At 39.3% G+C, this 20,603-nt stretch overlaps 1 protein-coding gene across 1 annotated transcript; it reads right to left on the bottom strand.

Annotated features, from left to right (window-relative positions):
- Positions 1–2,586: 2,586 nt before the first annotated feature.
- LOC109732441 (1-deoxy-D-xylulose 5-phosphate reductoisomerase, chloroplastic) lies at positions 2,587–7,731 on the bottom strand. Its single transcript, XM_020291619.4, has 12 exons — positions 7,545–7,731; positions 5,590–5,774; positions 5,308–5,394; positions 5,074–5,199; positions 4,922–4,984; positions 4,506–4,655; positions 4,265–4,332; positions 4,072–4,183; positions 3,890–3,994; positions 3,507–3,628; positions 3,279–3,425; positions 2,587–2,885 (listed from the first exon to the last, which is right to left on the bottom strand). The coding sequence occupies exons 1-12, from the start codon at positions 7,633–7,635 to the stop codon at positions 2,714–2,716; spliced, it is 1,428 nt and encodes a 475-aa protein (XP_020147208.3). The 5' UTR covers positions 7,636–7,731; the 3' UTR covers positions 2,587–2,713.
- Positions 7,732–20,603: the final 12,872 nt, after the last annotated feature.

Here is a 20,603-nt window from a genome sequence, read left to right on the forward strand (position 1 = left end):
TTGAATAATATTTTTAGTTTTGTGTAGTACCTTTTGTAGCTAACTCATATTTTTTTTCATAGTTCCTCTTCTCGCATATGAGCCTCATTGTGATAACCTGTACGTATAGGGTTAGTTTGAAGTAGTGTGCAAAAAGGCTATAGAAAGTAAAATTAAATTAGATAAGTGAATGTTGATGTACTGAACGCTGAAAAGAGGTAAGTACATAACTTCTTGTGTCACTGTTTATGCATGAGGTAAAAGCTGAAATAGGAAGCATATGGATAACTACAGATTAAGGCTTACATAAACTAGTGGCATCATATTGCTCTTTTATTAGAGATTAAGATTTGCATAAGTACAGAACCAAATTTTGCAGCTCGTCTATCTCTCTCAATATGCCATAATATTGTACTACTGTATTATCATGATCCCCTTCGTAAAGTATAGCCACCCCACTGTTCTGTGTACATGAAGGACCAACAAAACAGAGGAAGGAGAAACCAACCAACGTACTGTACAACAGAATCGTGTTGGCGAATGGCGATATGTAGGAGGTAGCTCGGGCGCACTGGGGTCTAGGCAACCGGCGATGTGCAGGTGACAGTGCGGAGGCGACCGGCGACTTGCAGGCAGCAGCGGGGACACGTCGGGGTCGAGGCGACTGGCAAAGTGTCGGCTCGGCTGTAGAGCGGACGCGACGGGTCGAGGCGCCTGGCTACTTGCAGGTAGCAGGGCATCTGGGTCGAGGCGACCGGTGACATGCACGCAGCAGCGCGGACGCGTCGGGGTCGAGGCGACCGGCGAGGTGTAGGATGCAGCACTGATAGGCAGAGGAGAAGAGAAGGGAGATGCGATCTGGAGGTGTCGCCGATTGAACAGAAAGGACAGAAGAAAGCGGCGCAGTGGATGGGATATTATAGATTACTTTTTTTTTTCTGTTACAGAGGTATCCTACTGAAATTGCCAATACTTTGTGCCACCAATATTCAGCCGTCCCACTCATTTTTAATCGAGCATTAAAAATATGTGGAAAAGGTTGGATATGCGTGTGCTACAAAACCGAATTTGGGTGCATGTACGTGCAAACAAAGGTCAGAACCGCATAGTTAGCTACAGGTGGGTATTAGGTAGGCTGATTTACCTGCGGGACTCAAATTAACGACCAAGCATTTTCGGGCAATTGTCGTTAATGCTAGTTTTTTTAGTAGTCCCTTATCTCATTTTGACATCATTTAGATATAGTTTGTGAAATGACATTTGAAAAGTCCTTATCTCATCTTGACTCAGTTTTTTTCATCTCTGCCACATCTGCATAATCTGATACTTTTTTTCTGTTGCAATGCACATGAGTATTTACTAGTAATAATAAAGGGGCTATTGCTTCTGATGGTACATCACCGAAATTGCCCCCAAAAATTGTAAAATATTACCCACCGATGCCACCTATAAGTGATAAAAAAACTATTCGCACATGGGACTCCCGCCTCGGCCAGCCCATGCAGTAGAAACCATCTATACTGCGCTCTGCATGTTGGGAGAAGACACAACACGTTTGTTTGGGCTGGCCATGTCCGAGCGGCTTGTCTTTTAAGTTCCATTTTTTATTTTCCTTTTTCTTCTTTTTTTGTAATTTAATTAATTTGGGACTTCAAAATATTTCAAAAATTAAAAAATATGTTTAATAATTCATAAATATTTGTGGATTCAGAAAATACTTTTTATTTTTAAAAAATGTTCGCAAATTTTTAAAAGATATTCGAGAAATAAGAAAATATTCGTGATGTTTTCAAACAATTTGTACATTAAATTTTCTGAATGAAATTAAAAAAGTAGCTAATTGAAAAAATATTCATGAATTGTAAAATATCCTGAAAAATTCAAAAACTGTTCGTGACTTATAAAATAAGTTATTTATTCATAAAACGTTCGCGCATTTCAAAAAAGATCATGCATTTCAAAAAATATTCATTAAATCAAAAAATGTTCGTGAATTAAAAAAATTGTTCGAACAATTTTCAGGAAAATGTTCGTCGATTCTAGAAATGTTCGTCTATTCAGGAAAAATGTTTTAAAAATGTTCACAATTTTAAAATAAATGTTTACAAATAGTATAAAATGTTCATGAATCCAATTATTTTTTTATGATTTTAGAAAGTGTTGGAAAATATGGAAAAATGTTCATGAAATTGAAAAATATTCACGATTTCAGCTATTTTCACGAGTTTAAACAAATGTTTGTGATTTTCAGAAATTGTTCACGATTTCACGGAAATTAGAGTGATAGTGTATGTCGGTGATGCAGCACAATGTGGTCATGGCCATTGGAGATTTTGATTTTGATTTTTTGCCGTTGCAACACACGGGCCATTTTGCTAGTTTACCTATTTTATGCAATTTGATTGAATAGTCCGAGTACTAATCAAATCGGTACGAATGAATTCGTGTCTATGTAGGTCTCTTAGCGTTAGCTAATTTGTTTTGGCTTACCTTAAAGCTCACATCTGGATCCAACAATTGGCCGATCAAATTATTTGTAGCCACTTTTTTTAGTTGGTTTCTTTAGCCAATTAGACTTACGTAACAGGAGTTCCTATTTGATAAATGTTAATCGTGCAATATCTTAACTTTATACTGTTGAATCTCAGCCGTTTGTTTTCTATCGTCTTAATATTATAATATATAGATAGATACCAAAATACATAAAAAAAAGTTGCGCCCCCCAAATGCGGCCTTATGCGAGCACAATGCTCCGCCTAGATGACGATGGCTGTAGGGTGGCGCTGAACTTCCTTGCCCACTGGTCGTAATGTATGATCTCCTCGAGGGACGGGCTTGTCACCAGCTCGTTGCGGTGTGCATTGCATGTCATCTCTACCACCTTGAAGATGTCCAGGTAGCTGATCCTGCAAATAACAACATAGGAGATAGATGAGGACTTGGTGGTTTTATGTCCATGTCCGTATAACAGTTCATATTGCAACAAATATTCAACAGTAGGTAGGCCAAACTTAGCCTACACTATGTTAATACGTTGCGAAATAAACTAGATTCCGTGGAGTTTTTATAACCCGTCTCATATGTATAGGTTATGGTTCAAAGTGCCTGAGAATATTAGCTTTCAGGACATACATTCTCCTTTCAAGTCAGAACACCCAAAGAATTTTCATGAACTTTGGTTGACACCAAAGAGATTTTTTATTGTGATGCTGCTATCAGCAGAAAAGACACGCCGAAACAAAATCATAACAATAGCATCCACTATGCAATGATTTATCTAAAAGAGAAAAGAATCTTACTTTTCGTTGATGAACAGCTCCACGGCCTTCTCATTAGCGGCACTCAGAACTCCCGGCATGGTGCCCCCGGCTCGCCCTGCTGCATATGCGAGATCAACCGATGGGTATTTCACGTTGTCGACAGCTTTGAATGTTAGCGAGCCCAGCCTGCATTATACAACTGCAATTAGCCAAGAAAGTAAGTGGATATTTTTGAAAAAAATTGTGGAGCTAGGACGGTGCTTATACTCGCAAAGATCTAGCCGGGGCCAGGTGATCTCAGAGCAATAGACCCTTTCTGGCCAAGATAAGGTGTATAGGATAGGTAGCCGCATGTCTGTCCTTCCCAGCTGAGCAAGGACAGATGAATCCTGAGGAAATAATAGAAGTTCATGAATACTTGAAGCCCACATTAAGCCATATGTAAATTCTTGTAGAAACAATTTAGCATATCAGTCTCAAGGACCTGAAAGGACATAAACCTCCAATTCTACTAGTCCCGTGCGCTAACGGTACTAATAGAGCAAGCGAGATAAACAATATGCACCGTATCAGGATGATGTGTGCACAATGTCCTTAAGAATATATGCCTCTTAGAAGAAAATATATGATGACTGTGTTGTAGGGCTCACCTTTGTTTCAATCATAGAGTGTATGATAGACTGCGGGTGAATCATAATCTCAATGTTATCATATTCAACACCAAACAAATAATGTGCCTCAATAACTTCTAAACCCTGCAAGAATCGATTTGAAGCTATAATAATTAAACAGAAAACAGGTAAATTTAACATAAAGTGGAGTTTCTAAGGACCTTGTTGAACAAAGTAGCAGAATCTACTGTGATTTTCTTCCCCATTTTCCAGTTTGGGTGCTTCAAAGCATCAGCAACTTGTACATCTTTCAGCCTCTCAATTGGCCAGTCCCTGCCATCATCAAGTGATATAAGATGGAGTATAATGCTTCCGGAAGTAAAACATGTATTATGCACATGTTACCGGACTTACCTGAAAGCACCACCAGAGGCAGTCAGAATAACTCGACGAAGTGATCCTTCAGACAAGCCTTGTATACACTAGAGGATAGGAGCAGCAGACTTAAATTCAAAATGTTAACAAACTTAAACCATAGCAGCATAAATCTCGCCGACAAGTTTGTTTCGATCCACTTAACAAAACTACCACAACCTTACATCATGGTGAAAAATATAACTGCAGAAGAAGTAATTATTTTATTAATGGTATGCACCTGAAATATTGCAGAGTGTTCAGAATCAGCCGGAAGTATTTTCACATTGTGCTTGTGCGCAAGTGGAAGCACGAAAGGACCACCTGCGATGAGTGTCTCTTTATTTGCCAGTGCAATATCTTTCCCAGCTTCAATTGCTGCAACTGTAGGCTGACATACACAAGCAAAATACAGTGCACTCAGTAAGCTAAGTTGTTCTAGAATGAATGCATATGTTAGATGCCCTTCATAGTAACTTCGGCAAGCATACATAATTTTATTTGGCTACATATAATTTACTAAGATCCATCTAAACTGGAGCAGAGTCTGAAAGTAGCACCACTGAGGCATGATGGGCCTACCAATTTTCTTTAAGCCTTGAAACTACTAAAAAGAAGGCACTGAGGAAAATATGTAAGATAGGGAATCTAGATTACCTCCAGGCCTGCACACCCTACTATGCCGGTAACTACTGTAACTGCATCCGGGTGGCGGGCGACCTATTATTGAAGTGTCAAATATCTGTGAGATTCAGTGCAAACCATTGATTCCTTAGGGGAATAAGATCAGAGAAGAAATGTCTTCTTACCTCTATGACACCCTGCTCCCCGGGAATAATTTCCGGCATGTATTCACAGTCAGCTAATGCTTCCTTTAGCTCATTAAGTAACGACTCATTTCCTATTGCGACCAGATTTGGTTTGAACATTTTCACCTGTTAAAATCGGTGGTGACTTTCATCTAATTAATAACAGTACATGCACACAATATGAATTTGAAAGAAGGGGGAATAACATATACCCACAAGATTATATCATTGTACCTGATCAGCGAGAAGAGTCACATTGGAGCCAGCAGCAAGAGCAACAACTCGGAACTTATCAGGATTCTCCGCAACTATGGCCAACGTCTTTTAGTTACACAAACAAAAAGGAAGAAACTGTTAACTACCAACAGATGAACATGTCAAGTATTTGCTAACTAAAGTTAACACATCGCCCAAATAGATGCACCAAGCTCAAGAAAAACTCGAAAATGAATACTATCTGAACATGGTACATTTGCAAACTTTCATAAGTCTTTTCACAAGATTAGATCATTGTACCTGTGTTCCTACGGAACCAGTTGAGCCTATGATTGAGATGGGCTTTGGGCTATCCCATGACCTCCTCTCAGGTTCTGCGACAGCTCGGCCAGGCCAGGCGGGCAAAGGGCCCTGCTGCATAGAACAGCATGTCATTCTAAGGAAGGCTGCTCTTTTGTCCCTCTTTCGGAACGTGAAGTCCACGGCTGAAATAAGCAGAAGTCATGTTAATGTAAAATGACAAAGCAACACCACTAACCAAAGTTTCACTAGAATTAGGTCACTACATGGCAAAAAATCTTTCTGCTCTATGCTAAATAAACTTTATAAATTGAAGCCCTGAATAATTGCACTCTATCTATGTTGACCATTTATGTTATGGGTGGTTACATTTGCTGTTTCCTCATTCATGTGAACTCCCACCCAGTACATGTGCAGTGCACCAACCAAGCAATTAATTAGCCCAACAGTAAGCAGAGCAGTTTAAGATCCTCTGAATAATAATATCATGTCACTAGAAAGTAGGAGCTGGAATTGAATCCACGCACCGCACCATATATTCTTGGCAGGAACAAATGATATTGTTGGTAGGCTCAGTGTGCTCCGATGGTGCCCCAGCGGTGTTGTTTGGCTAGGTCGTTTGGCCCCTTTTTACGACAAATTCAGTTGGAGGAGGATCCCCACCCACCCCCCCCCCCCCCCCCCCCCCCCCACACACACACACCCCACCCCCTCTTTTTTCAAAAAAATTAAAAAAAATTCTAGATTGTTGGCTGCGAAAGAGGTAGTACTGCCAACTGTCAGGAAAAAAGTCGGTTGCATCCATTTCAGAAATTTCATGGCTTTTGTCCAGGAAATGAAGTCATCCCAAGTTCTTTTCATAGGGAAACCCTGCCTTTTGAAAGACGTCCTCACCAAACAGTTAGAGCAAGTATAATAAGGTGATGTAAGCATGCTGCAAGGATTAAAGTATTATATTTTTGCTATCTAGGATAAGAGAGAATCTGAAAACTGCCTCTTGCAGAAATATAGGAAAAGACTGCGTACTATAAATCCAAACTGGTCGGACCCTGCGTAAGCTGAAGCTACATGCACCGGGCTTCCTTTTTTGGATAAAAGAGAATGGAATCCGGTTGTAAAGTTGCAGCACGGCCTTCAAGATATATTATGAGAGCGTATGGTGGATCATGTATTATAAAAACAATACTTCCAAGTAACTAGCTACTATACACGTTGATTATTAGTAGTACTGTACCAGCATCTACGTAGGGCCCTGGGCAGCCTTGTATGCTATGCACATAGGTACTGTAGCTACAGTCAACAAAGAAAAAACTCTCCGCGGCCAGGTAGCCCAGGGCCGGGCTAAGCTGCTGATTATTAGGTTGGCTATAATTGAAGGGGAACTTTATATAGCCGGTTACTCGTTATACTACCATGCTCTTAGGCCTCATGAAAGTAAAAGAATGCAACTTTACACCGACAACCCGCACAAATAAAATCTATATACTGACAGACTATCTTTGTTTTAGTGGCTGACACTGACATACTATATTTTTGTGTCGACACTGACAGACCATATTAACTATGTATATTCTCAAATCTTGAACCGCGAAAACGAACATGGCACATGAAAATATCATCTGACAGGAGATGACATTTTTGTATAGATTTACATCACCAGCAGCATCCTCACCACACCACCTTTGCATAGTGGAATTTAAAACTGTATTTCTAGGTAGTAGGAGCACTACATGACATACAAATACAGTCACCTCGGAACTGACGAGTAATTACCTAAACGCGCCATACAACTCTACCACATGGAGTAAACAAAAAAACAGATGGAATCAACCAAAATGGGAGGAGATTAGCAAGAAAGAACTGGAGTACAGGAAGCCCGCATGGAAGGTAACCTGAAAATTAACATGCCCATCCCAGAAACAAGGAAGGAAAATTAGACCGGCAAAGGACCCAACCTTGACGGAGGTGGCGGAAAGCTCCACTCCTGGGGGACTCGAGAATGGCAGCGCCGGCGAGCTCACCGGGGAAGGAGACCTTGAGTGCCATCGCCGCCAACGACTCTGCTCTGATCTGTTTGTTTCCTCCGGGACAATGGTTTGCTCTGAGAGTGGAGATAGTGGAGGAGGTGTGTGGGGAGTAAGGGAACGAGTGAGTTATATATGGCAAATTTTAGCATGCTCCCTCTTACCTCCCCTTTTCACATGAGAGTTAAGAGTTCATAATAGATCTGAGCCCTTGATTTGATTACGTAGTGGTTAGATTTACTATTAACTTCTTAGGAAGTGCTCGTTATATAAACAGAAAACGCGGGCTAAGCTTGTGTTATGTTCGCAGCTTACATAACACATGTAGAAAGCGTTCCATAACTTTGTACAGGCTGTTAAGCTTCTGGGTAAAGTTATGTTTTCTTTTGTTTACTCCACTACTCAATTTAGATCAAACAATTCAATAGTTCAACAAATATAGTTACCAACTTTTAATCCGAATACAACAAACAATGCAGCAATGAATCCAGTGAAACTAATTGTTCTAGTAAAATTAAACAAACTTTAAAGAAATTGAAAACACTATCTCTCAGCTAGCTGTCAATGATGCTCAATAAGACCCTCCTTAGCTAATGATGGGAGACCGCATCTTTAATCATCCAGTACACCTCAAGAAATGCTCGAACGTAGTTTCCGTGACACCGAAGCTTGACGATTGTGGAAACATTTTCGTACTGCATGGGGCTTGGCATATCCTAAACTTGGGCCTCGGTGGCCCGGACTGGCAGGCCTTGCCCGAAGCCCGACACTCGGGCCAGGCTCGAGCCTAAGATTCCCGCCTGTAGCCCAGCCGATAGCCCAGAAAAGGCCGGAAAAACATGTTTTTGGGATATATCAAAAAATAGATAATACTCTCTCCATTCCACAATGTAATGCGTCCGCGCTTTCTAAGATCTAAGTTTGACCGTACATTTAACCAACGAGACCGACTGCGGCGGGAGCAAAAATTATACCACTGAATTCAAATCGAAAATATGAATTCAGTGGTATAATTTTTACTCCCGCCACAGTAGGTCTGATTGGTTAAATTTATGGTCAAACTTAGATCTCGGGAAGCGCGGGTGCACTACACTGTGGAATGGAGGGAGTATGATAATATAATCCCAAAATAGGTTTTTATTAATATTTTAAAATAAAAAAGTAGACATTTTGGGGCCATGGGGCCGGGCAGAGTCATGCTTGGGCTTGGGATTTTAGATCGGGCTTTGCAAAGCCCTGCTCACACACAAACCGATCAATGCCTAGGTTTAGCATATCCCTCTCATCCTTGATAATCATGTAATGTGGATAACACATGTCATGATGGTTGTCACAACATTCCTCCTCGACACTTTTTGCATCATGAGGAGATGCTTAAGTTTCCTGGTCTAGGGATTAGAAATTGACTTCACAAATGTTGACTAACAGAGATATATGCTACCGACTAGATAGTAGTCTTGGTCATACTGATGGCCATTCGCTATGAGGTTGCATGGTGAAGTACCACCTGCTAGCCTAGCAAACATATAAGACCTCTTCAAGACATTGATGAGCCAACCCAAAGTAGCAATCCCAAATCACAAATCCTCCGAGGCAACCGCTTCCAAAATAATTGTTGGATCATGTCAATGCCGATGGATTGGCACGGGCTATTCTTCCACCTTAAGTGCACAAAGCCAACACTGCCAAGCATTCAAGGCTAGCCTCTTACGGCATGAATTGCTAGAAGCATCATCATGTTCTCGGGATTGGATGCTCACAGATATCGCTTTCTATATACCCTAACCACAACATGATCGAATACTTTATTTGTCATATCTATAGGAGTGCCATATGCAATCATCCCAAGTACCACGAATAGCTTCTGGAAACAAGAAAAACCCACCATACCGGCATCATTTATTTTTGCTAGAAAAGCAGTTCATTGGCTTTCATATCATCCACAATTCGATGGAATAACCATCCAGTCATGAGGAAGTGTCTGCGAAAAAGGCAGGCAAGGTTGGCCTATCGCTACTCCAAAGTTCTCGCATGCCGCGATTGCGAGAAAGAGAGTAGGCCGGACATGAGGTGCCCATAGGTTTAGTCTTCAGAGGGTTGGACCCAGATACAACGGTTGCATAGTGACAAAATTACCCTCAGCTTAAACAAGCAGGTGACTAGCGGACCTAGAAATCCGGTGAAGCCAAAATTAATCAACGTTTCACCAAAACGTTGGTCCTCATTATTGAATCCCTGTAAATTTTGAACAGTGAAGAATTTTGAATGCCTACAGTATTTCTTCAAATGGTCAAATTAACGACTTTTTTCCATTTTGAGGCCAAGCTAGTGTATCCCTTGAAAATAGAATGTAAGTAAGCAACGTGGAATGTACTATACCTACATATTAACTCAATCATTTATCAACTATACGCACTTTGCCAAACAAACCAAACAACAAACTAGTTAACCATATCTAATAAATCAAAGTGGGCCTCATGGCTAACCAAATTTACTTTAGTCCTAAGCAAATCGTAGGGGGGGTACCATGGCAGTACATGAACCAAATTGAAGATAACTACCGATAAGAAGTGAATAAAATCGAAGCTAACTACCTGCAGATAGGAGGAAGGTAGTAGGTGAAGCAAACCTTGGTATCATGGCAAGAGATGCATGTGCGCGATGGCAGGTTGGGAGAATGGCCGGCGCGACGGTGTCGACGATAGGGATTTGGGGAAAATTGAAATCAAATTGGTTGGAGATTAATTCGCATGTTGCCCATGTTGTGGACCCCATCATTGACATGCATGGAAGGTCTTGACTCTCGAGCCATAGCGAATAAGATCAACTGGCGGGCGCGGGGTAATGCCAACCAGAGTTGTGCCACACTAATGGCGGGTATTTCCTGCCCCAGACCACTGTTTTTCTTTTTGCTATATTTTTGTGATCCTAGTGCTCTATTATTCAATGGGTAGATTTTTGTTCCTATTGTTTTGCGGAGTTGAATTTAGTATGTTACTCGAGCCATCTGTATCATTATCATTTTGTGGGTTCGTTTAATATTAAGAACTAAATTAATTTCTAGCCATTAACATGAGAAACTGCTCTTCGATTGAAAAAAAAACATGTAAATGAGGTATGAAAAGGATGAAACTTTGCATTGTCACATTATATGACCCCCGTAGGGTGTGGTCAAAATTTATGAGTGTTACAAGAAAAACATGATGCACTTTGTGTAGAAACTAAAACGTTCTCCCACGAAGTATCATAGTTTCGAACAGAAATAGTGGACTTCCATATCACTAAATCATTTATAGCATTTCCTTTCAAACTTCTTTTATGTTTAATATACACCATTTAAAAGTGCCATACTCAAATTTGAGACAAATGAATCTTTGCCATTTTGTGGATTGGTTTACTATTTTTAAAACACTAATTGAATTTCAATCCATTAAAAAGGCAAAATGTTATTTGATTCAAAATAACATGCAAATTAGCTCTGAAAAAGATTAGACTTGGTGTGTTGTCATTATTTGACCCTTTCGGGTGTGGTAAAAATTTAAGAGTGCTACAGGAAAAACTGGATGCACTTCGTGTACAAACTGAACACTCTCCGACTAAGTATCAGTGTTTCGAACAGATGCCATGGACTTTGTTACATAACTCGGTTTTTTTACTTCATTTCCCCTTGAAACTTTTTTTTATGTTTAATACACAACATTCAAGAACTATTCCCAAATTTGGACACGTTTTTAGTTGGTTTGTTATTTTTAAAGTATAAATGAATTTCTAGCAATTAAAAAGAGCAAAATGCTCTACAATTCAAAATAACATGAAGATGAGGTTTAAGAAGGATGAAACTTGGCATGATGTAAATATATGACCGCTACTGGGTGTGGTAAAAATTTGAGAGTGTTACGGGGAAAACTGGATGCAGTTCGTGTACATGCTAAACACTCTCCAGTGAACTATGAGGAGTTTGAACGAAATCTATAGACTTTGATACATAACTCAATTGTTCTACATCATTTCCCCTGCAAACTATCTTATGTTAATACACCACCATTCAAAGTGTCATTCTCAAATTTTGTCACCTTTTGTGTTGGTTTGTTAGTCTTAAAGCTTTAAATGAATTTCTAGCTATTGAAAGGGGCAAAATGTTCTTTGATTCAAAACAGCATGAAAATAGCGCTGAAAAGAATGAAACATGGCATGGTGTCATTATATTGCTTATACGTCTCCAATGTATCTATAATTTTTTATTGTTTCATGCTATTATATTATCAATCTTGTATGCTTTATATAACATTTTATATCATTTTTTGGGAACTAACCTATTAACTCAATGCCCAGTGCCAGTTCCTGTTTTCTGCATGTTTTTGATTTACCAGAAAATCCATACCAAACGAAGTCTAAACATGATGAAACTTTTTGACGATTTTTTCTGGACCAAAAGAGACCCCAGAAGCTTCGGGAAGAGACCATACGACAGAAGACAGAGCGACAAGGCAGGGGTAGGGCGTGCCCAGGTGCCTTGTGTCCCACAATGGCTCCGTTTGCGCTCATTCCAGTGCTATAAATTCCTATATTTCTAGAAAACCTCTGTACCAAGTCCCAAAACAATTTTTACGCCGCCGCAAGGCTCTATTCTTCCGCGATCGAATCTCTAGGCCTCCGCCGGTACCTTGCCAGAGGGGAAAACCATTGGGAATGCTATCTTCATTGATGTGGCTGCATTCCCAAAGATGTGTGATTAGTTCCCACTGGACTTGCGGGTAGGGTTGGAATTCGAGCCGAGTCGAGACAACTCGGCTCGACTCGCTAGAGCTCGTTTCATTAACGAGCTAGCTCGACTCGACTCGTTATTATAATGAGCTCAATTCCAAGATTGGTTCGACTCATATAACTCGCGAGCTGGCTCGTTTAGCTTGTTAAACTCGTTAAAGATATGAACATAAAACCATCAAATATTATAGAAATGATTATGTATATATTAAACATATATATCACTAAACAATAGTAATTTCCTTGTAACGCATGAGTCTCCTAGATGGCTGGGCCTTCAACGGCTAGGCCTTGTGTTGTGCGCCTGGGACATAGGGTGCTGAGTGACTGATTTTTTTTGTATTGGGAGTGGCTGATCTTTTGTACCGAGCCTAACGAGTTACACAAGTACTCGTGAGATTGGCTCGTTTAACTTGGTCTATAAATGATCTTAAACTAAAGCTCGGCTCGATTCGTTATTCTTCGAGTTTGAGTCGATTCGAGCCAAGTCACGAGCTACTCGTTTAGCTCGCGAGCTTCGAGCTTTTTTTCTAGCCCTACTTGCAGGTCCATAGCAGTAGCTAGATCGATCTCTCTCCCTCTCTCTCTCTCTCTCTCTCCCCCTCCCTCTCTTGGTGTTTCAATACCATGATCTCATCTGAGATCAATCATATGTAAACTTTTGTGGTGTGTTTGTTGACAAACGGTGAATCGTGGGTTTATTATCAGATTATTCATTGAAAGTATTTGAGTCTATAATGAGATTTATTATATGTGATTTTATAGCCTTGTTCCGATCTATCTATCCCTTTTGGCCAATTTTATTGACTTATCTTCAGTGGGAGAGGTGCTTGGTAGTAGGTTCAATCTTGCGGTGTCCTTACTTTGTGACAGGAGGAGTTGCAAGGCATGTATTGTATTGTTGCTACTAAGGGTAAAACGACGGGGTTCGAATATATTATTAGGTCATACTTTGTCTACATTATGTCACCATGCTCCAAGCATTACTCTGTTTGTTATGAACTTAATACCTTAAGATGCATGCTGGATAGAGGTCGAGGGGTGGATCAATAGTAGTAGGTGTCCGTAAGTTTAATGGTCTACTTGTCTCAGACGTAATGCCTATAAAGTAATCATGCCATAAAGAATCATCATAATTGCACACTATTCTGTCAATTTCCCAACAGCAATTTGTTTACCCATTGTTGCCATGCTCATGAGAGAGATGCGTCTAGGGAACGCTATGGCCTCCGGGTCCATTCAATTTATATTTACTAAAACCTTAAAAATACGTTGTTGCAATTTATTACTTTTATTTTCCTTTTTTATTGTATCTATCTATCAGACCAGATTTAATCCATGCAATTGGCGAGAACGAGGGGATTGACAACCCGTTTGTTGCCATTAGGTGCAAGCATTTGTTTGTGTGTGTGCAGGTACCATTTATCTTGTCCATGTGGTGCCTCCTATTGGTTCGATAAACCGTGGTTCTAAATTGAGGGAAATACTTTTTTGCTACTACACTACTTCGCCCTTCTTCTACAGGGAATCCCAATGCCTATCACAAGTAGCAAAAGAATTTCTGGCGCCGTTGCCGGAGAGGCTTCACCTGACAAGTCCAAGTTCCTTCCCTCACATTAATCAATTTGCTTGTTTTACTTTCTTTTCCATTTGCCTTTTTATTTTCCTTCTCGTTCTCATCTCCCTCTACTTCTCTAAAAAATTAAAATACCAAAAACTTGTTGTGTCACCATTTTTGCTTGTGTTTCCATGTGCCTTCTATTTGCTTGCTAGATTGCAATTATGATAATCAAACACTAGTGGAAATGCGATCAGGATAAGTTCTTTGAAAGAAAGGATGGAGTTGAGTGCACCTAACTATCTTTATGAAGTTTTTCTTAGAAACTATGAATCTAAAAATTATTATGTGGTGATGAAAGAAGAAATTTATAAAATGATTCATGATGGTTCTTTGAATGAAAAGCATGATTGGAGTGATGTTAATATAAGTTATATGAATGTCAGTCGTGCTAATGATCATGATTGGGGTGATAATTATGTGTTGGGAAACATAGTAGAAAACAAAAAATCGCCATATGCACACCCAGGAACAATATGAAGATGCATAACGGATTGTGATCAATGATCATTACCGACTCTGGGCGTGCAGCGGAAGTAGACGAATCGTTGTAGATCGTACTTGGAGTCCCTCTAATGTTGATGATGATGCCGCGAACCACCCTCGAACGGAAGACCGAAAGCACGGCCTCTCCACAGATTGCAAGTGTACATGCTTCACGATCCAGCAGCGCTTCACCGTCCAGAGCTAATCGTTGCTGGAGAATTAGAGGGAGAAGAAGAGAACCGCATAGGGCTTCTCTATTATGAGGATTAGAGAGAACAAGAACTAGATCTAGTCTAGATCAAGCTAGACGAGAACTAGATCAAGAGAGAACTTGAGGAGGCTTCAAAACTATGTTCTAGGGGCTAGCCCTGCCCTTCAGATTCCAGTACCTTTGTTGAGCCCTAAGGTCGTAACTTGGGGAGGGAGCCTCCCCAAAGTCGGTTTGGAACAGAAGGAAGAGTCCTCCTCAGATTCCAGTACAAAACGCCAAGGACCCTGCGCCTGGCCCAGGACCAGAGGCCAAGGACCCTGGCGTCTAGCCCCTGCCCTTCACAAAACTCCTTTTGCACTAATATTAGACCTCATGGGCCTTATCCCTTGGCCCAGCCAAAGTGTCCTTGCACCAGAACATATCTGGAAACATCCGAAACTATTTTCGAACTCTCTCGAAACTATCTCATATATTCCCAGAACTATTATGAGAATATTTTCTCATAACTCTTGCTTCACTAATACTTAGCAGATCATGATTCCCTTAAGCTTGTGACCCTGTAGTTTTGGTAAAACATAAACATGAACGAAACCCATTCGTTCAATGATCGGTAGTGAAACCATGGACATCCATATCGGTCCCTATGATTACACGAATGATATTCGAGTGAACCTTTGGTTATCATGTGATGTTGCCTTTGCTTCGCGGTACTTTACAAAACCCGGTGTGCATTGGTATGCTCTTGAGTCATCACCATGCTTTTTATACTGTTGATCCCATTACCGGTTTTGTTCTTCTTTCTCGTTGATGTGTTCCGACATCCCCGTGACTTAGTCACCTGTCTCTGGCCAGATGATGATTGAAGTCGTCACACCGAGAGGGCTGTAAAATATCTCTCCATCACCGGGGGAGCAAATCCCACTCTCGAGCTATCTGGTCACTTGTCAAACGTTTTGGTGTGTCTGAAAGTTGTCATTATGATCACCTTGTTACAGATGACGTTTGAGCAACCCCAAAGCCCACCATCCGGTAGGAAGTGACCGAAACAGTCTCATGGTCTGAGGAACTAAAACACATGCTAACACTCCCTGTTATAACAGATTATTTCAGACAATATAATCACATAGTATAACAAACAAGTATTGGGTCGATTCAATATATGATCCTTATTCTAACGTCATGCCCTCAATGTTGTTTTAGGACTATCATTACACTTAGCGATATCCTAAGATCCAGAAAATGTGATCACCTAAGAACACTTGAGCCAGTCTTAGAGGCGAGACGGGGAACCTATTGTTTCCTTTTAACAATCCACATGTGCATATGAGTTTTCCAAAGAATCCCATATTCCAGGATCATAGCAGTTATAGTTTGGAATATAAACTCTTAACTATGAATATGGAAATATAATAATATAATATTATTGCCTCTAGCGAATATTTCCAACAGTCTCCCACTTGCACTAGAGTCAATAATCTAGTTAGCACTTTTAACTTTTACACCAATGGCAATCCGGTTTCAGTCCATGCTTTGCCTGTGGAGTTGTGGTATAGACTTCATCCTATGAATCTGACAACTTCAGATCCGCATGTATCATTTGCATTTATCATCTATCATGCTTTCACAAGAATCCATAATTTGTGTGAAACTGGCTTTGTATATATATTGAATCACTGGTAGAACCTTTGATTCCATAGACTGAGTTATGGAACCACTATTAAGAATAGTATTCGAATGATACAATCATCTAGAAACCATATCAAGCTCATAAATGAACTTTCGATTCATCACCCTTCATTTTTGCTTCTAAAGCAATAATATACTTAGCCTTCTACTATAGAATTCACCACAGTAACTTTCTTGGACCAATTCCAACTTACTGTGCCATCATAAATCACTTTTAGTTTGAAATCAAAAAATCACTTGGAGCACATATGAAGATTTTACCGATGTACTACTTACAACGAGCCTTCATTGGTGTAACTCCTTACAACAATCTCTTCATTTGCTCTGTGTGTGAGAAACATGTCATTAATTCTTAATGACCTTTTCATTGTGGTCCTATGATCAACAATTTGATCATACTAGTAACTTTTACTTACAACTCACTTGGAGTACTGGATATATCTGGTTGTTTACATACCATGCAATGTGTGGTTGAAATCATATTTTGCTCATTAGTATTTCAGGATACTGACTCCTTCCATGTGACATTGACAAGAAACTCTTATTGACATTTTTCATACTAAACTACTTTAGTATTATGTCAATATGCATTTTGGCTATGTCTGATTAGACACTATTATCTCCATAGATCAGTATGTCTAATACCAAGACTATTCATTGCCTAAGTATTTTACTGAAAAACTAGTTTCAATAAAGTCTTAATCTGTGTCAAGAAATTTACATAACTTGCAATCAATAATATGTCATGTACATATAGTGTTTAGAAATAGTATCAAGCTCCCACTTACTTTCTTTTAAACACAAGCATCTTCGCTTTACTCGATGAAATCAATTTATTTGACCATTTCATCAGTACGAAGATTCCAACTCAACTATGCTTGCTTCAGATCATTATAGGATCTCTTGAAGTTTGCATACTTACTAGCATCCTCTGGATCGACAAAATTACCTCGGATCATATCAAATATGCAACCTTGGTTCTATTTCCATCTCATGGGAATCATTTTGACATCAACATATTTTATCTCATAATTGAAATATTTAATAATTTCTAGTTTAACCCAAACTGAGTTTAAGTATTGCTATTATGAGACAATCTCGTCATAGTCAATTCTTTGATCTTGTCATAAACTTTTGCAACAATTCAAGCACTATGAAGCATTTTTATCTTTGTCAATTTATAGATCCATCACTACACTTTAGACTTCAAGTCTTTCAGAGGGCCTATCAAGTTCTAAACTTGAATTATCTGTATGGATACTATCTCGGATTATTTTGGTGTATAGCCAATTCCGGAGTCAACGCTTCTCTGTGTATTATAGGTTCGTTGTTTGTTTCAACAATATTTCGTCTGCGTACCCTGAAGGTCTGTACGAATTTTCCAACCTATATAGTTCAGCTGCATGTACGAATTTTCCAACCTATATCCTATATAGAGGCTTCTATAACAGTCGCGGTAAGAAATTTTAGAACCACTTCTAGCATTTCTTTTCTTTGACTTGATCACGAAGATTCTATAATCTCGCCGAATTGCATGTCCTCCTACTCACCCTTTTCTAGAAAATATTTTCTTCAAAATTTCCGCACTCTCTAGCAAAACACTTTGCCTTGGCGTAGTGATAGAGGAATACCCAACTATTTGGGATAACCTACAAAGTAGCACTTATTTCAAAAATTTTGATTGCACTCTTTTCTGTGTAAAAAGCCATGGTCTCTAAAGCATCACTCTAAAAGTATATTGGCGGAACAATCAATGTCATCTCTGATCTCACCATGTCAAACATAGCTTGATTACATCTACTCAAAATAGTCTACCCTTAGTGGTGTTTCTAGGAGGTGCAAGCTATAAAATTATTTAATAGCTCATTGGAACAATCGCTAATTTTTTAACTCAAATATTCTTTTATGCAATTCAATTGTAGAAACACAATTTTCTTGTTACAATAATTTCTACTTCATTCTGAAAATCTTTTTGAAACATTTCAAAAGATCCAAATTTATGTCTCAGTTAGTAAATATAAATAGCTACTTGAGTCATAATTGAAGATAGATAAATCAACTACTTGCAACAACACTTATTGGACTACATACATCAATATGCATATTTCAATTATTTTTGTTGCTCGTTCTTTATGGCCCATTAACGGTATTTTAGTTTACTTCACTATTTGGATGAATGTTGCAAGTGTCACATGATTCATAATCATATGACTCCAAAATTCATCACTATGGAATCTTTCCATGCTTGTTTCTCCAATGTGACTAAATGCAGTGCCACACACATATGTGGTATTTTTAGTCTTGCGACATTTGCGTCAGTGTTATGGATGTTCAATCCTATCATCAATATTCATAACTTACATCCTATTCTCAATAGGAGTATGGCCTTTTGTTCATAACATCGAACAACTTTTGTTATCTCGTGAACAACCTCCTTGCAACTTCTATGCAATGGGATAGTGTACAAAAACTCTAAAATGAATTTATGATAATAAATATAGAGGAAATACACTGATGGAAATATTTTAACCTTATTATTTGTTGGGTCATTTAGGCCGTTCAAAGTTTCTTGCATCCATTCGCAATAATATGCAATTGAGTCGATATCCTTGCGATCAACCTTTTAATCACAATACCGAAGAATTAGTGATCAACAAATTGATCATATTTTCCAAGAACTACACTTTACTTGACCAAATGTTTCTACATCTATAACTCGTATGCCATTCATACCTGAGCTGGAAATTCCTGTCTTCTTTTCTTTATGCCTTTTTTACTTTTATGGTGTTACTTTAATATTTCTCTAACTCTCAAAAGAAACATCAACTTTAAGATTAGCGTGAGCCCTGAACTTCCCTAGGCGTGTAAGCCTCATTACATCGTTCGGTTTTGTTCTTTCTCTAGAAGTTCTTACCGTCAAGATATGACTAGTGCTCTTCTGGATCTTATGCATTTCGGTCTTAAACATAGTTGAATGCTTCACTAGAAATTGCAAACGAAACACTTCTTTAGATATCGCATATCTTTTAGTCTTTGTTTGTTTCTGAAAACAATTTTTCAGTTCCAAGAATATCACATAACTATCCCAAACATTTTAAAGTCCAGGTTTCTCGGAAGCAAGTAGATCGTAATGCAATTCTAGCTTTTGTATCGAAGGACGCGAGTCTCATCATCCATGGTATCAGCAACAGAGTATTGTAAATATGCAGTAGGACAAAATCCTTCTTGGCACTTTTAGAGGACAATCATCTCAAACATAAAGTTTCAACCAGATAAATAACATCCAATCAATTTCAACAACAAAGGTGGAACTGTGAGCCATAATCCTACAACTATAATGCAAACTACACATAGACATTGTTCATAATTAATTTGCACTAGTTATTAAACTTAATTAATACATAATAGTGTTCTCACTCAAATCAGTATCTCTCATAATTGATAATGAGTGATTCAAGATCCCGCCTAGTTCTCAGTCATTGATGTGGATATCACAGATGACGAGAATTTTGACCGGTGGGCAAACTTTTTCCGATCATATCTACATATGACTCTTGTTCATCTTTCGATGCTTCGTGCTCCGAGCTCGGAACGATTCTGCTAGAACTTCAAGGCAATTGAGTGCTATCTGCAAGCATGGTCTGACCATCCTCGTCTTACATCTCATGTCCCGTTTGTGTTCATGTGTACATGACCCACTCTGGAACGCTACATGTTATAGATGGTTGCAACACTAGGGAGAGCACATTTTAACTTGATATTTACTATGAGAAATCAGCCTAATAATTGACTGCATGCAATCAAAGGGTGCAAACAACAAAGGGATAAACATCTCAGGCAATTCATAATAGCATGATATGGTATAGCCCTGGACGCCGGGGGTTCTCCATGATCGTCTTCAATCTCTAGTTGAAGCGACATGACAGCCAATATTTTGTTGCCGTGGCAACCATTTCAAAAATGTTGCCGTGGCGGCAATCTCAGAAAACGTTGCCGTTGCGTCCGTTTCAGAAAACGTTGCCGTGGCACCAAAATCTGAAGTTCCGTCGTTGCACAAACTTATAGTTACTCGTCCCGCGCCTGGGTACACCTTCTCCTCGTCGTGGTCCTCCATGTACGTCTTGCCACCACCACCTGTAATCTATCTCTATGATATTAACATTAAGGGGGGAATCTCGTGGCTCTAGCCATCATGCCGTGACGCGCAGCCACTTAACATTACAAT

Source organism: Aegilops tauschii, chromosome 7 (assembly GCF_002575655.3).
Source record: "Aegilops tauschii subsp. strangulata cultivar AL8/78 chromosome 7, Aet v6.0, whole genome shotgun sequence".
In the NCBI taxonomy this organism is placed as follows: domain Eukaryota; kingdom Viridiplantae; phylum Streptophyta; class Magnoliopsida; order Poales; family Poaceae; genus Aegilops; species Aegilops tauschii.

What these genes read in the sequence shown, in the direction of transcription:
- LOC109732441 (XM_020291619.4), bottom strand. Translation starts at nt 7,635, where the DNA reads ATGGCACTCAAGGTCTCCTTCCCCGGTGAGCTCGCCGGCGCTGCCATT. An exon ending in GGGAGCAGGGTGTCATAGAG is followed by an intron (nt 4,985 to 5,073) that starts GTAAGAAGACAT and finishes CTTCAATAATAG; the next exon opens with GTCGCCCGCCACCCGGATGC. An exon ending in GAGCTGTTCATCAACGAAAA is followed by an intron (nt 2,886 to 3,278) that starts GTAAGATTCTTT and finishes TGTTATTTGCAG; the next exon opens with GATCAGCTACCTGGACATCT.